The sequence below is a fragment of the Eleutherodactylus coqui genome, chromosome 1 (genome assembly GCF_035609145.1).
Source record: "Eleutherodactylus coqui strain aEleCoq1 chromosome 1, aEleCoq1.hap1, whole genome shotgun sequence".
Taxonomy (NCBI): Eukaryota; Metazoa; Chordata; class Amphibia; order Anura; family Eleutherodactylidae; genus Eleutherodactylus; species Eleutherodactylus coqui.
This window is the reverse complement of record NC_089837.1, coordinates 313,658,861-313,673,164: the sequence shown is the minus strand read 5'-3', so window position 1 is coordinate 313,673,164 and position 14,304 is coordinate 313,658,861. Positions and strand designations below refer to the sequence as shown.

At 42.4% G+C, this 14,304-nt stretch overlaps 1 protein-coding gene across 2 annotated transcripts in view; it reads right to left on the bottom strand.

Moving 5' to 3' along the window:
- CLSPN (claspin) overlaps positions 1-14,304 on the bottom strand; it is a 55,486-nt gene that overhangs the window by 21,234 nt on the left and 19,948 nt on the right. For both annotated transcript variants that reach the window (XM_066574991.1, XM_066574992.1), the window contains exons 4-10: positions 10,408-10,563; positions 5,706-5,762; positions 4,966-5,038; positions 4,777-4,885; positions 2,238-2,758; positions 616-807; positions 290-495 (exon numbers count right to left, since the gene is read on the bottom strand). In XM_066574991.1, the coding sequence (XP_066431088.1) occupies positions 290-495; positions 616-807; positions 2,238-2,758; positions 4,777-4,885; positions 4,966-5,038; positions 5,706-5,762; positions 10,408-10,563 (1,314 nt within the window). The remainder of the gene's footprint in view (positions 1-289; positions 496-615; positions 808-2,237; positions 2,759-4,776; positions 4,886-4,965; positions 5,039-5,705; positions 5,763-10,407; positions 10,564-14,304) is intronic.

Sequence of the window (14,304 nt, the reverse complement as noted above, 5' to 3'; positions counted from 1 at the left end):
ACTAGAACAGCTTATATGTCAGGTATGTAGACAATGCTAAGAAAATTAACACCATAGCCATTTACCGGCAACGACAAGCTGCTTAATCTATTTTTCTTCCCAAAGTGCTTCTTTAATGAACTGCCGTGCATGCAATTCCCTTATGTGAATAAATGAGGGGTCTATAAGTTTTTAACTTGTTTAGCATTTAAAAAGAAAAAAAAGAAAAAGAAAAGAAATCATTCATTATATGGCATATCACCCCATGTTCTAGAATCAAGTATACATTCTGTTCTAGGTCTATAAATACCTCTGTATTGCACCCTTCATTCCCTTGCTCTTCCTCATCCTCCTCTTCTTCAGACTCATCGGTCATTTCTTCTTCCTCCTCCTCATCATCTTCATAGCCATTTTCATTGTCAAGATTAAACAGTGCTTGGCGCTTCTGACGCTCTTCATGGCGCCTCTGTTTCATTGCTTCCTGCAGCTTTGCCTTAAGAGCTTGGAGCTTCTCACCTGGTCAACATCAAAGCAATTAAAGAAAAAGTACCAAACAGAACGTGAACGTGTTTATGTGCAGCAGAAAATAATTTAAAAGTGTAAATTGTAAAATAAACAAACATTCTCAAGCACTACCTGGCTTGCCATGTACTTTGTCTTCAAGGTTTTCAGCATCTACAGTGACAGGCACAACATCTGCTTTTAGTTCTTCTTTACCATCAGCAGTTGTCTCTTTGCGAACTATGTTGAGATTAACTTTCTTCTCAGTCACAGCCTTTACTTTGGGCAGACTATGTTTCAGGAATCTCTGCCTTAGTGCTTCAAGATCTGAGACCGTATAGAAAAGACAACCAATTTTGAAGATATATAGAACATATTTAAATACGGAAAAAAAAAAAAAAAAAATGGTACAAGAATTTCTGAAATAAATGTGAAATAAAACTGAGAAAAGTCAGCAGGTATCCAGTATTACCACTGGGTCAGAGGTCTGACTAATGGATGCGGTCTCCAGAAGGAAGATCACTGGTGGAGCACTATTACTTCTAGGAATACAAGCCAGGAGTCTACCACATCTCACATCTGCCCTGAACAATTATTTCACTAGTCGGAACGCATTTCCATTTCCAGGACTGATTAGCACCAATCTTGCCAACCTCTCAAAAACCTCATGCAAGAACATTTACCTACCCGGTTTCTTGATTTCTTACCTTGGACATATGCCAGGGTCCTGTTTTAAACCATGCAGCCCAACATATTCAGGCTGCCTGCAGAGACGAGCGCGTACTCACCCGCGCCCGGCAGCCCCGGCTCTTTCATGTGCCGGCTGCCGGCGATGCGCAGACCGGAGCCGGCAGCCGGGTGAGTGACGTATCTGTGCGAGGCTCTGCGAGCCCCACACAAAAATAGGACATGCCGCGGTTTGTTTGCCGCGCGACATTTCGCGCGGCCAAACCGCGGCCGTCTGCATAGGAGTGCGTATTGTAATGCACTCCTATGCAGGCTTTCAGTGGCGGAAATCCCGCGGCAGGATTTCCGCCCGTGTGCAGGCGGCCTAAGAGAGTCTGTCAGCAGTTTTGCTGATACTCAATTGCTGACAGGGCTAAGTAGGATCAGCGGAGAATGCTTACCTTTTAGCCCTTTCACACGGCTGAGAATCTCACAATTCTCGCTTGCCTGAATGAAGGGAGCGGGTGACGTCATCACCAGCTTGTTGGCGGTCGTGCGGCCTGTACCGTCCTCATGCACTAGTCCTTCAATGTTTCACATTTCTGAATAATCATCATTTCGTCTAAACAGGGCTTTTGTCCAGGAGTTTAGTACCCGCTAGGCCAAGTACACAATTTTAATCTCCAATGTGTAGCTGGAAGTGCTCTAAAGGCAGGCCATCCCACCTACGTGCTCTCCTCTCTGTCCACAGCTCTGACCGACAGTTATAATGCCCGACCAATACAGCTGGCAATCAGTTGTAGAGCACCTCAATAGACAGGGAAGAACACTTCAGCAAGGTGGTCTGCCTCCAGAGCAGTTGCAGCAGCGGAGCCATAACATCGACTTGCGTAACAAAAGGATCCTAGGCATTATAGGATTGTCAAAGCAACTGTAGTGCCCAAAAATCAGTGGCATCACTAACTGGAGACACTTGAATGTTATAGCTGGAGGCTAGCTGGGCAGCAAATGTGAGGGGGGTGTGGGGACTAAGAAATTTCAAAGTTTATGAACGCTCCAGTCAATCCCAAGTCACAAAGCAAAAAAAGTACCTTTATTTGGCTTAGGTTCATCCAAATTAACAAACAATCCATCATCTGGGCAAAGGCGAGGTTTTATTGACAAGTTTATTCCCAGCGCACGTAGTTTTTCCAGTTTTGACAGCTTGGGCTTCTCCTGTGGCACAGCAATAGTCGAGCTGTTCTCCGTTATATCAGTATGATCATGTGTTGCACTCTTGAGCTCTGGTTCAGAAAAATCCAGCACAGTTTGGGTGGTCTCTTCCTGATTAGCAACTGTTTCATGTGCTCCATCAGTAGCAGAAAGTAAAGAAGATTTTTCAGTATTGTTAATATCTATTGCTTGGTTTTCCAAGTTACCAATAGACTGACATTCATGTGCAGAAGCATCTGTCGTAGTTTCTTCTAGAGCAGCAGCTTGTGACTTTTGGAGAGGTACTTCAGCAATTACCTTACAATCTGATGCTGAAGCCGAGTCACAACCTGCAAGTTCGGCAGAATTTGCTTCAGTTCCAGTTTTATCTGTAGTACTTAAAAGATGGTATGCAGTGGACCTACAACACATACAATTGCAAAACAGATTACAAAATGACCTTCTTGTACATGTACAAGCAGCACTTTAATGCAAATTAACATTCTTTGTAAATGTGGTCACACTCGTTTACTACAAACATTCGCACAGTAACGAGCCAGGAGTAGTTACAGATTGCTATGTAAAGGCTCTTTTACATGGGATGATTATCTTTCTGGTCAGTCAAAACCCCGCGCTGCTGCTGAGTATGGAATGATAACCCCCCTGTGTAAGAGCATGCTGAAACTGAATGGCCGGACGAGAATTGTCCAGTCGTTCAGTTTTAAGCATATTTAAAATCCTGAACAACAATCGTTCAGTATAAACAGCAACTGTTCCGTACTGAAAGGCCGCTGCTCACAGTGAATAGAGAGGGACGGGGGAGAGAACTCTCCTCTAGCCTCCCCACCAGCCACGCTGTGAGCGATCCTCGCTCCTGTGTAACAGCACGGGAGCGAGTATATACAAGGAAGAGTGTCGAGCATTTGCCCAACACACGCTCAGTGTAAAAGGTCCTTAACAGGCTTTATGCCTGCACATAGTGCTGCTTAACCTCTTAAGGACACAACCCTTTATCTCATTTTCATTTTTTCCTCCCCCACCCAGCCCCCTTTAAAAGAAAAATTTAAATACACAACGCCTTTATTTAGTCATCGACGTATCTGTTTGAGACCTTTTTTTTTGCGGGACGAGTTGTATTTTTCAATGATGTTATTTAATGTACCATATAATGTACTGAAAGACTTTTAAAAAACCTAACTGGAGAGAAATGGGGGAAAAAAAATGACATCTTTTGGTGCGTTTTGTTTCTACGGCACACAAATTGCAACAAAAATGACATAACTTTGTTCCATGCGTCAGTACGATTACTACAATACCAAACTTAGTTTTTTGGGGGGTTTTTTAGGTGTACTACTTGCATTTTTTTTTTTTTCAAAGACAAGTACTTTTAAAAAAATAATTTTCTGCCGCCATCTTCTGCACGCAATAACTATTTTTCCATCGACATAGTTGTGCAAGGGATCAATTTTTGCTGGACGTCCTGTAGTTTGCATTAGTACCATTTTGGAATACATACAACTTGACTTTTTTTTTTGTGATGCTTTGAGTATTACATTATACTGCGATCGGGCAAGCATTCCCTCAAGCCACCCCACGGAGATTGCTTGATAGGCATTCTGGCAAGACAGCCTTGTGGCCTTTCAGAAGGCCCACGGCTGCCATGACACCCGCACAGCTTCCTGCGACCTTATCGGAGAGGACGTATGGGACCCCCAAATAATGCTCGGAGGGGATTTAAATGCCACTGATAAAATTAACCGTGGCATTTAAATGGTTAATAGTCCCGCTCAGCTGCACGGCTCAATCAGGCATTCTATCAAGCCACCCCACGGGGATTGCTTCATGGGCATTCTGGCAAGACAGCTCTGGGGCCTTTCAGAAGGCCCCAGGCTGCCATGGCACCCGTATGACTCCCTGTGATCTCCTTGCAGGGGCTATACGGGGAGGAAGATTTAAATGCCACTGTCAGAATTGATGACAGCATTTAAATGGTTAATAGCTCAGCTTAGCTGCACGGCTGTGTGGAGCTGTTGCCGCCGGGTGTCTGTTGTAACAGCTAGCGCACACACTGTATGGAGGGACGTCACCCCTTCATACATACCCCGACCTTGCAGGATGTAAATGTATGCCCAATAGTGAGAAGGGGTTAAAGAAATGTTCATTACAGATCTTTGTATATACATTCAAATAAAGGGATTGCACATTTCTACTTGAAGGAATAAAATGGAAAAATTTTCCCTTTAAAATATTTCAGGCAATAACGCTTCTTGTCGACATTTCTGACCTCAACAAGGAAGAGTATGAACAGAACATCAGTCAAGAGCGCCCGCTGCCACGCCATTTAAATTCTACAGGAGTGGCAAACAGCAGAATTATTTCTAATAAAGAAGAAGTTAAAGAGAAAAAAAAAAGAAAGTCTTTAAAACAGAAAGTTCTTACTTAATTAGTTGCATCGCGTTTCCTTGACAAACCGGTCTTGATCGACGCTTGAAAAACTCATGAATGCTTTTAGGCTGAGGTAGGTGATAAGGCAGAGACACGGCAGACTCTAAGAAAAACGTTGTACAAGTATTTCAATTGTGTGTTAATAGACAATCATAAATACGAATATGAAAACTAAACGCTTACCTCGCAAGATCCTTTGTGTCTCACTGTGCAACTGCTTTATAGCTTCCTTGCTCATTCGTGCAGCTTTTCTCTCCTTAAATAAACACTTGAAAAGTCAGGTGAACAATATTGGGGGAATAAAGTTTAACAAACTGTAGACCACTTGTGCGTTACCATAAATAGCTGGGTGCATTAACAGGGAATGCCAAAAAAAAATCCCCACACATTTAATCATCAGTTTTAGGTTTTCAATAAATTGCAAAGTTCATTTCCCAAGAGAAAAATCTGTTTTCCTAAGAAATTGAGGCATCAATGGTTATGTACTTTTCATGATGCCTGCTTGATCATTAGCAACATGTTATAGCTAGAGACGAGCGAGTGTACTCGCTAAGGCAAACTACTCTAGCGAGTAGTGCCTTATTTAAGTACCTGCCCGCTCGTCTCTAAAGATTCGGCTACCGGTGGGGGATAGCGAGGAGGAACGGAGGGGAGATCTCTCTCTCCCTCTCCCCCCTGCTCTCCGCCGCAACTCACCTGTCACCCGCGCCGGCAGCTGAATCTTTTGAGACGAGCGGGCAGGTACTCGCATAAGGCACTACTCGCTAGAGTAGTTTGCCTTAGCAAGTATGCTCGCTCATCTCAAGTTATAGCCAAATCACTCAAATACCTACAAAACATTCACTGCAAAGAACACTTTTTCCAAAGACTCCACAGAAAATTCTGTTTGGTGGAGAATAGCATTTACGGGATAAGAAACACACCTTTCTTGCAGGCACTGTTACTTTTTCTTCATCCTCTTCTCCATCAGATAAATGAGGCTGTGAGGTATAAAAGTGATTGAACGTTGAAGATGTACAGTTCTTTAAGATGACCTGTTACTTCTCATTTTAAAGAACATTTGCCCTCTTCCCCAAAACAAACATTTTTTTAATGGCTCACATTTAACAAAAAGCAAAAAAAAAAAAAATATTGAACCATTACAGGGTCTGTTAACAGTGTCCTACAAGAAGTTGGGCACAAACTTCTGCTGCTTGATGTCCTCCCGACAACCATTATGTCTGTCTCAATTCAGAATATGAAGTTTTATTACTTATTGCAAGCCATCACATTCTGACTTAAAACAATGATTCTTTGTATTAATGGGGGGGTGGGAGAAAGGTAACCTTTAACCCTTTCACAGCCAGAGGTTTCTGGACATTTTGCACCTCCAATAACCAGGACAATTCTTACACATTTAACATGCACAAATACATCCTAAATTCTAAAATAAAAAAATACTAAAGACTCATATCCATATATTTTCTGGAAGATACTTTGCAGATTTTTTTATAAAGTGATGACTTGGAATGTAGACAGTCCCCTTCATGTAATTTTGCATCAAAGTATAACTTTTTCATAATAATGCTTAAAAATGGATATCAGTGGTTACAAGTGTAACACAAGAAAACTAAAGCCACAATACCTCCTAAAAAAAGAAAAGCTCCACATGTGCAGAGTTCATTGACATATGCCTATAGTCATAAAATCATCAGAACTGGGAAGACAAACTAATCAGATTTGAAGCTATAATTTTTTTAATATAAATAACCTATAAAATACATAAATCACACACCTTGAAATTTCTGTGTTTCATCACAACCCGTTAAAGCACTCAATTAGTTACAGACACAAAGAACTCCAAATAAGTCACAGAGCACAAGTATGCTCTCTGATCAATGAGGGTGAGGGGCGATAAAAGCCCATTTACCCTCTCTCCTGGGGTTATCAACAGTTATGGCCCTTTTATACAGGACCAACTGTTGGGCAAACAATGCTAGACATCCATCCCAGTGATGTTCGCTGCTGTGCTGTTACACAGGAGCGAGCATCGCTGAAAGCGCTGCTGGCATGGAGGTGGGGCGGCGGGGAAGAGTTTTCCACCGCCCGCCTCGATTCACTGTGAGGAGACAGCCGTTTAGTGTAAACAGCAGTCATTCAGTTCTGAACGGCTCGTCGTTAAGGTTTCTGCAGTCATTCAGTCTCTACATGCATTTACATGGGATGACCATCATTCAAAACCCGAGCTCCTGCGGGAGTCTGAATAACGCTGAATGAAAATCATCTAGTGTAAAAGGGCCTTTAAACACGGGAAGATCTGATTTCTCCAATTCCCCATATCCACTACCTCACAGCCCATTGAAGTATAACAGAGCTGCATGAAAGGAGGGCACCACTTCACCTTCAAACTGCACAGCAGAGTCAAGCCAAAGAGTCTACAATCAATGCCATTGGAGCAACGCAGTCCAAGAAGAAACAGTTGGGAATGACAGCTGCAAGCATGTGCGCCTGTCTGTTCATTTCCCACTTCAACAATACACAACACCTCTCAGCACTCCCTGTCCCCGAGATCCAAGGGTGCCTTTACATGGCACGACCTGGCGGACGACAATAGTCTATGCTTTTACACAGGAACTATCGCTAGTGAATGGAGTCGGAGTAGGGCCGGGGGGGTCATTCCAGCTCCATTCACAGTAAAAAGGCAGTTGTTCATAAGTGAGCAATTGCCTCTTTATACTGGCTGATCTATCGTTCAGTCTTCTGCGTGCAGAAACGGCTTCTCGTTTGTCGTTCAAACGCATTATCATTTCTCATTCAGTTGGGGCATGTATTTATTCTGATAATTGTTTGCTAATCGCAGGAATCCTAACGATTATCCACGTAAAAGGCCCTTAAGCTCAAAAACGCAGCATGCAAGTTAAGTTCAGGAGAAGTTCTAAGAGCCATTATTAGAAATCGTGGAATCTTCCAACAGTCCACAGTTCTTCTGCCTGCTGGCTCTATGGAAATCTGGAGCCTCAGTGCAAAAAAAAGAAAAAAAAAGAAGAAAGAAATGGTCTTGATTATAGATGAGCGCGTATACTCGCTAAAGGCAATTGCTCGAGCGAGCATCGCCTTTAGCGAGTACCTCCCCCGCTCGAGACTGCAGGTTCGGGTTCCGGCAGTGGGCACGAAGGATCTTTCTCCCCCCCCCCTGCTGACAGCCGCTACTCACCGCTCCCCGTCTCGAGCGGGGGAGATACTCGCTAAAGGCAATGCTCGCTCGAGCAATTGCCTTTAGCGAGTATACTCGCTCATCTCTAGTCTTGAGTCATAGACAAGAAGAAGATGCAGCCGTAGCGCCTTCTCTCAGTCAGACTGCAAGAGGAAAGGTGAAAGCAAAACTGAGTTATCAAATTGGTCCAGCGCGCAATTCACAGCGCTAGCACTGCTGACATTTGAGATTGGCCGAGTGGTCACATGCACAATAAACGTCACAAGACAGTTGGCATCATCCTTCACTGGAGCAACAGGAGCCAGAGGGCCTTATAAGGAGGTATGGCTTATTTGTACCCATTCCCTGCGCATACAATTTTTATTATTGGAAAACCCCTCTGAAATAGACAAGTCAAAAGACCTTGCTGCAGACAGAGACCTGAAGGGTGTATTTAAAAATGCTGGCTTATTCTTCGGATATGTGAGGGGTTAATTCTAGATTTTCCCTTGTCTCAGAATAAATAAGAATAATACATTTAATTTCTCTTCCAAGCTTACCCTTTATCGGTCTTCTTCCCACTATGTGACCCTGAAACTTGTCTTATCTGTCCTTTCACATGTTGTCCCGTTTTCCTATTCATGTTCCGAGAATCTTATCCAAGGACATATTCTGCTTTGATACAACTGTCACCGAGCGTTGATATATTGTTTATGTAGGAGACGTCTTTGAAAGATGTATTGTTCATTAAAAATTTCCAGGTGTCCAGCGACCCCGGGCATGCGCAGTAATTAAATCATTACGTCAGCAAACTTCTTCTATAACTTCTGTAACTCTGTGAATAAACCTTCACTTCGCTTATGACAATCCCATGGTGCATGTGGCTGTCCATTTGCGTCGTCTGAGTACTCACATCTCAGACTAATTCGGAAGCAGACAGCATCAGCTGATGGGTCCCCTTGTGACCCCCCACAGATATGCCATGAAAGGTCCTAGAGGTCCGACTCAGCACCCCGTTGATCACCTATTTGAAGTGACTGTGGCAAGTGCACGGCCCCTTCAATGCTAACTTTTTGCAGCTCATTACTGTTAGTAGCACCTGTGCTTGGTATTGCAGGTCAATCGCATTCACTTACATAGGATGAAGATAAACTACAGACAAAAACTAGATTTTCCTTCGCTATCACAATATACGACTTCCCAAACCAGCCGATGGTACTGTGCAAAAAGGAGCAAGCAGTGCCATCCAGCAGAACACAAAATAGTTAGGAATGTGCCGCTAGCCCTCAATTTTAAGTGAAGAAAGCAGGAAGGCGCCAACCAATTTCACTCAAATGTGTATGCACTGTAAAATGAGGCACAAGCCTGTAACAATTTGCTACAATTTTCTTCCTCAATGTTCTAAGATAACAGTATTGGGGCCCAAACCAAAGAGGTCTCAATGTCGTCACCAGGTTCACCAAGATCAGGTTCTGGGCGTCGGGATTGTTGTCGGGGGATTCAATTAGCAGCAGAAAAATAGAAACAAAAACAAAACAAAAAAACTTGTGCAAAGTGGCACACAAATCTGGATGTATATTTACAGCATGTGGCCCTTTAGGGGTCAAACTACTGGAATACCCCTTTAAGGGCACATTCAGACGACCGTATATAGCGGCCGGGTATTCACGCCGGTCGATATACGGCGTCTCTCTCTGCAGGGGGAGGAGGCTGGAAGAGCCGGGAGCAGTGCTCTGAGCTCCCGCCCCCTCTCTGCCTCCTCTCCACCCTCCTGCACTATTTTCAATGAGGAGAGGCAGAGCGGAGCTAATTCCTGGAACTTGCCCCGCCCCCGTCCTGCCTCCTTTCATTGCAAATAGTGTAGAGGGGCGGAGAGAAGGCAGAGGGGGCGGGAGCTCAGAGCACTGCTCCCGGCTCTTCCAGCCTCCTCCCCCTTGAGAGACGCCGTATATCGGCCGGCATGAAAACCCAGCCGATATACGGTCATCTGAATGCGCGCTAAAGCTGTATACAATAGACATAAGAGCCAAAGCCTATGGCATGCTATAGTTATGTGTTTTGCTCTTAAAAAAAAAAAACACACCAAACGTTTACACTCTATGAATGGGATTTCATCATTTTATGAAAAGCTGTTCACAACAGAGTAACATTCATGTAAGCCACTGCAGAGGCAAAAACTCTACAACATCAGTGTGTGGAAGCACCCTTAGGACTCCCGCATACAATTGCACTTGGAATCTGTGTTACTACATTTCAATGGGGTCATGCATACCTCTACATAAAAAAATTTAAAGTGCAGTGAGTGAGTGTGTATCTAAAATCACATGCAATCTATCAGACAGACCGCCCCTTAAAATCACAGAATTCAACACAGATCTTGGCCAGTGAAACAAAACTGCACCCAGAACCATCCGGCTACACAGCCATGCTCTGGACTCTTCATCGATACTTACCGATCGACTTTTAAGTTTGCTTTTTACGTTGGCACATATAGTGTCCAAGGATTCCTCTTCAGGGTTATCACTCTCCTCATCCTTATCAAAGAGATCACCATCGGCTAGTAGGCAGCCACTGTCATCAAAAGTTGGCCGATTCTCTTCCCCCTGTGGCTAACAAAGAAAAAAAAAAAAAAAAGATGCATAAAAGTAAAATAACTCTTCAATGCATTTCGACAGAGGACTCCAAATCACACTAAATTAGGGTTTAACGGATGGCAGGAAAAGAGTCTGTGCTGCAGTACCATATGATTGGGTATGCTATAAAAAAAGAGGATTTCTGTTTTTTATTGGGGGAATACAGGAGACTATGTAATAGAAGCTGTTGCCTCAATAAGAACAAAAAATAAATACATTTGTCACCTCCTATGTAGGCTATACCCAGCGTATAGGCACTGAGCTTATCAGATTGTGCTCCAGCAGTAAGGGCTCATTCACACGACCGTGACTTCGGTACGAATCAAGGCCATGTGACATGCTGTGAATGGAGTCAAGGAAAGTGAATAGACTTTCAATGATCCATACACATGTGCGTGTAGACACTGCGTGTGGATACACGTGAGAAATAGATTGCAGCGTGAGCCCTATACTTTGGGATGGGTAGTGTATGCAACGCTGTCCATACACAATACATTGCATATTGGTAGCGATTCATATACAGCCCCGCTATGAAACACAGCGGAGAATTTTTAAAAAAAGTCACACTGCACATGCCTGCTATGTGACATATGAAGTCATGCACAGTGCATTCACTTCCATAAACAGTGTCTGCCGGCTCACACAAACCGTCAGAACGCTGTGGGACTCCCACACAGTTTTATGGATGCGGTCGTGTGAATGAACTCTAAAAGTGAATACAAAAATTAGCCCCTCAATTAACAGGAGGCTTCAGTCCTAAAAGGAACTGGCACTTTTTACTAATTTTATGTACGTTGTGGTTTAACCCCTTCAGTGGCACACCCGGAAATTTTCCGGGACGAGCTCCACTGCCCATAGTGATCTAGCCCGGAAGATTTCTTGGCAATATTTCACTATGGGACCGTGCAGAACAAGTAGAAACGGCAGCATCCAAGTTGACAGTATAAAAAACTGTCCTTGATTCCCCCAGACATTATGGGGAAATAAAGGACATTTTTTATACTGTCAACTTGGATGCTGCCGTTTCTACTTTACTTGGATTATATTTCGGGAAGATGTTCAGATTCCTGAACGGCTCCTGCATCATATAAGTCCTGCCACTAGTTTGGAGTGAAGTGATGCTGCTGGTAATCCATTATATCCAACTGTGGACCATGCAGAACACAATGCCATAAGCTGTGGGCAGTGTGCTCTGCCTGCACAGTCGCACAGAAAACAGCACAGGACTTTAAAAAAAAAAAGCAGGAAGAAAGAACCGATCTGCTGGCAATTTTTTAAAATTATTTTCTGTTGCATCTTTTGCGCACAATAATTTTACTATTTTTTCCATCAACTTAGTCGTGTGAGGGCTCATTTTTTGCAGGATGACCTGTAGTTTACGTTCGTACTAATACATATGACTGATGGCTTTTTATTGTATTTTTTTCTGGGAGACTTGGTGACTGAAAGTGTGCATTTCTGGTGCTATTTTTTTTTTCGGATTACGTTCATCGTGTGGTGTAAATAATGCACTACTTTAATAGATTGGACTTTCACGGATGCCTAGATACCAAATATATATTTTTCTTTTATGATTTAGATATTACAAATATGGCAAAAGGAGAGCAATAAAAAAAATTTTTTTTATTTTTTATTTTTTTTTTTACAATAAATAAAAACGTCACTTATCTGATTTTGCTTTTTTTTTTTTCTTTTTAAGCTTCCCTGGGGGACCATAACTAGCGATGCTTTGATCGCTCCTGCAGTGTGACGTAATGCTGTACGATTGCAGTTATTGCCCGCAGGTGTCAGCTGTAATAAACAGCTGACACCCTGCGCTGTATGAAGAGAGGTCGCACCGCGATCTCTCTTCATACATGCTCAAACGCTGCAGGACGTAAATGTACGTCCTGGAGCTGGAAGAGGTTAATCTGCAGGGTGTACAGGAAGGAAAAAAATTTTAAACGTGGCAAAATAGCTAATCTCATCATAGAAAAACAGAATAGAAAGGGATCAAATTTCTGCGGAGAGCAACAAATGGTACTAATAAAAAGTACAACTTACCCCGCAAAATAAAAACCCTTACATAACTCTGTTGATAAACAAATTTTAAAATGCTAGGGGTTTTTGAATGCAGCGTTTAAAAAAACTTTTTATTTTTTTTAACTGTGAAAAAAGTTGCGAAAAAGAAAAAAAAAAAAAACTATTACAATTTGGTATTGTCATTATCGTACCGGCCTGTAGAATGACTTTAATATATCATTTATACTGCTCAGAGAATGCAATGAAAAATAAAAAAACATGCCAGAATTACAGATTTTGTTAATCTCGCCACTAGAAAAATTGGAAGAAAAAGCGATCAAAATTTTACATGTTCCAAACAATTAGATAAATAAAGACTTGAGTTCATCCTGCAAAAATAAGGCCTTCTAGAGCTCTGGCAATGGAAAAAAAATTAATCCGGCTCTTGGAATGTGGCGACACAAAAGCAAACCTTTAAGAAAAAAAAAATGTTTTAAATATACAAAAAAAGCAAAACATAAAAACCTGTATAAACTTGGTATCGCCGGAATCATGTGACTCAGAGAATAATGTTATCACACCATTTATTCTGCATGAACGCCGTAAAAATGAAATCCAAAAAACAAACGGCTGAATTTCTTTTCCCCCCCAATCTTCCTACAAATTTTTTAAACAGAAGTTATACAATACATTATATACCCAAAAATGATGCCATCAAAAAGTACAACTCGTCCTGCAAAAAACAATCCCTCATATGGCTGTGTCAATGGAAAAATGAAAAAAAGTTATGGCTCTTGGAACGCAACTGCAAAATTAGTTGAAATTAAATGATTAGACCATTTAAAAAAACCTGCCCTGGTGGGTCTGACAGGGTGGTAAAAAACCCACCCACTGAAGGGGTTAATGGCCCTAATTTTTTTTTCATTGGGCTGCCAAGATTTTTTTGCAACAGGACTATTTTTCAGTACCCATTTCCACTGACATTTTTCTGCATTTTTATTTTATTAGGCAGTAATGTGTACAAATAGAAAAAAATATAGTTTTTTTTTAAAATTAGTATATTTATATATACTAAGTAGGCTGGTCATGAGAAGTCTTACGGTGAGCACGTGGCCTAAATTGAAGGAGCTTTAACCCTGCACTGCATTTTTACTATCAGCCGGGATATACATGGCACTTGGGCCTAAATGGGTTCAAGGAACAGATGTCATAAGAGCAAAGAATCATGCCAAACAGAATGGGTGGCAGCAATGTGCCCCAGACAGTCTATGGGCTCATGCCCACAGGCATATGTGTAAACCGCTGAATGGATCACACAGGAATGATCATCGGTCCTTTGCCTAGGGGTAGTGAGGTTGTGTTATCCCCACGGGAGGAGTTATATATGTACCAAGTTTGGTTAAAATTGCTCCAGGCGTTCATGAGTTACGGTGGCACATACATACATCCTAAATTTTTATATTAAAAAAAATTGCACACAGGGGTCAGTGGAATAATATGTACACAAGGACGACCCCAGAGGGGGTTCAAACACGTACTGTATGGTCTGGTTGACTAAGCTCGGTGACACATTTATCTGGAGTCTTCATCATGGTTGATCAAACAACGCCTAAGGGCTCATGTCCACGGGCAAAATGTGATTTAAAATCCGCAGCGGATCTCCCGCGCGCGGATCCGCACCCCATAGGGATGCATTGACCACCCGCGGGTAGATAA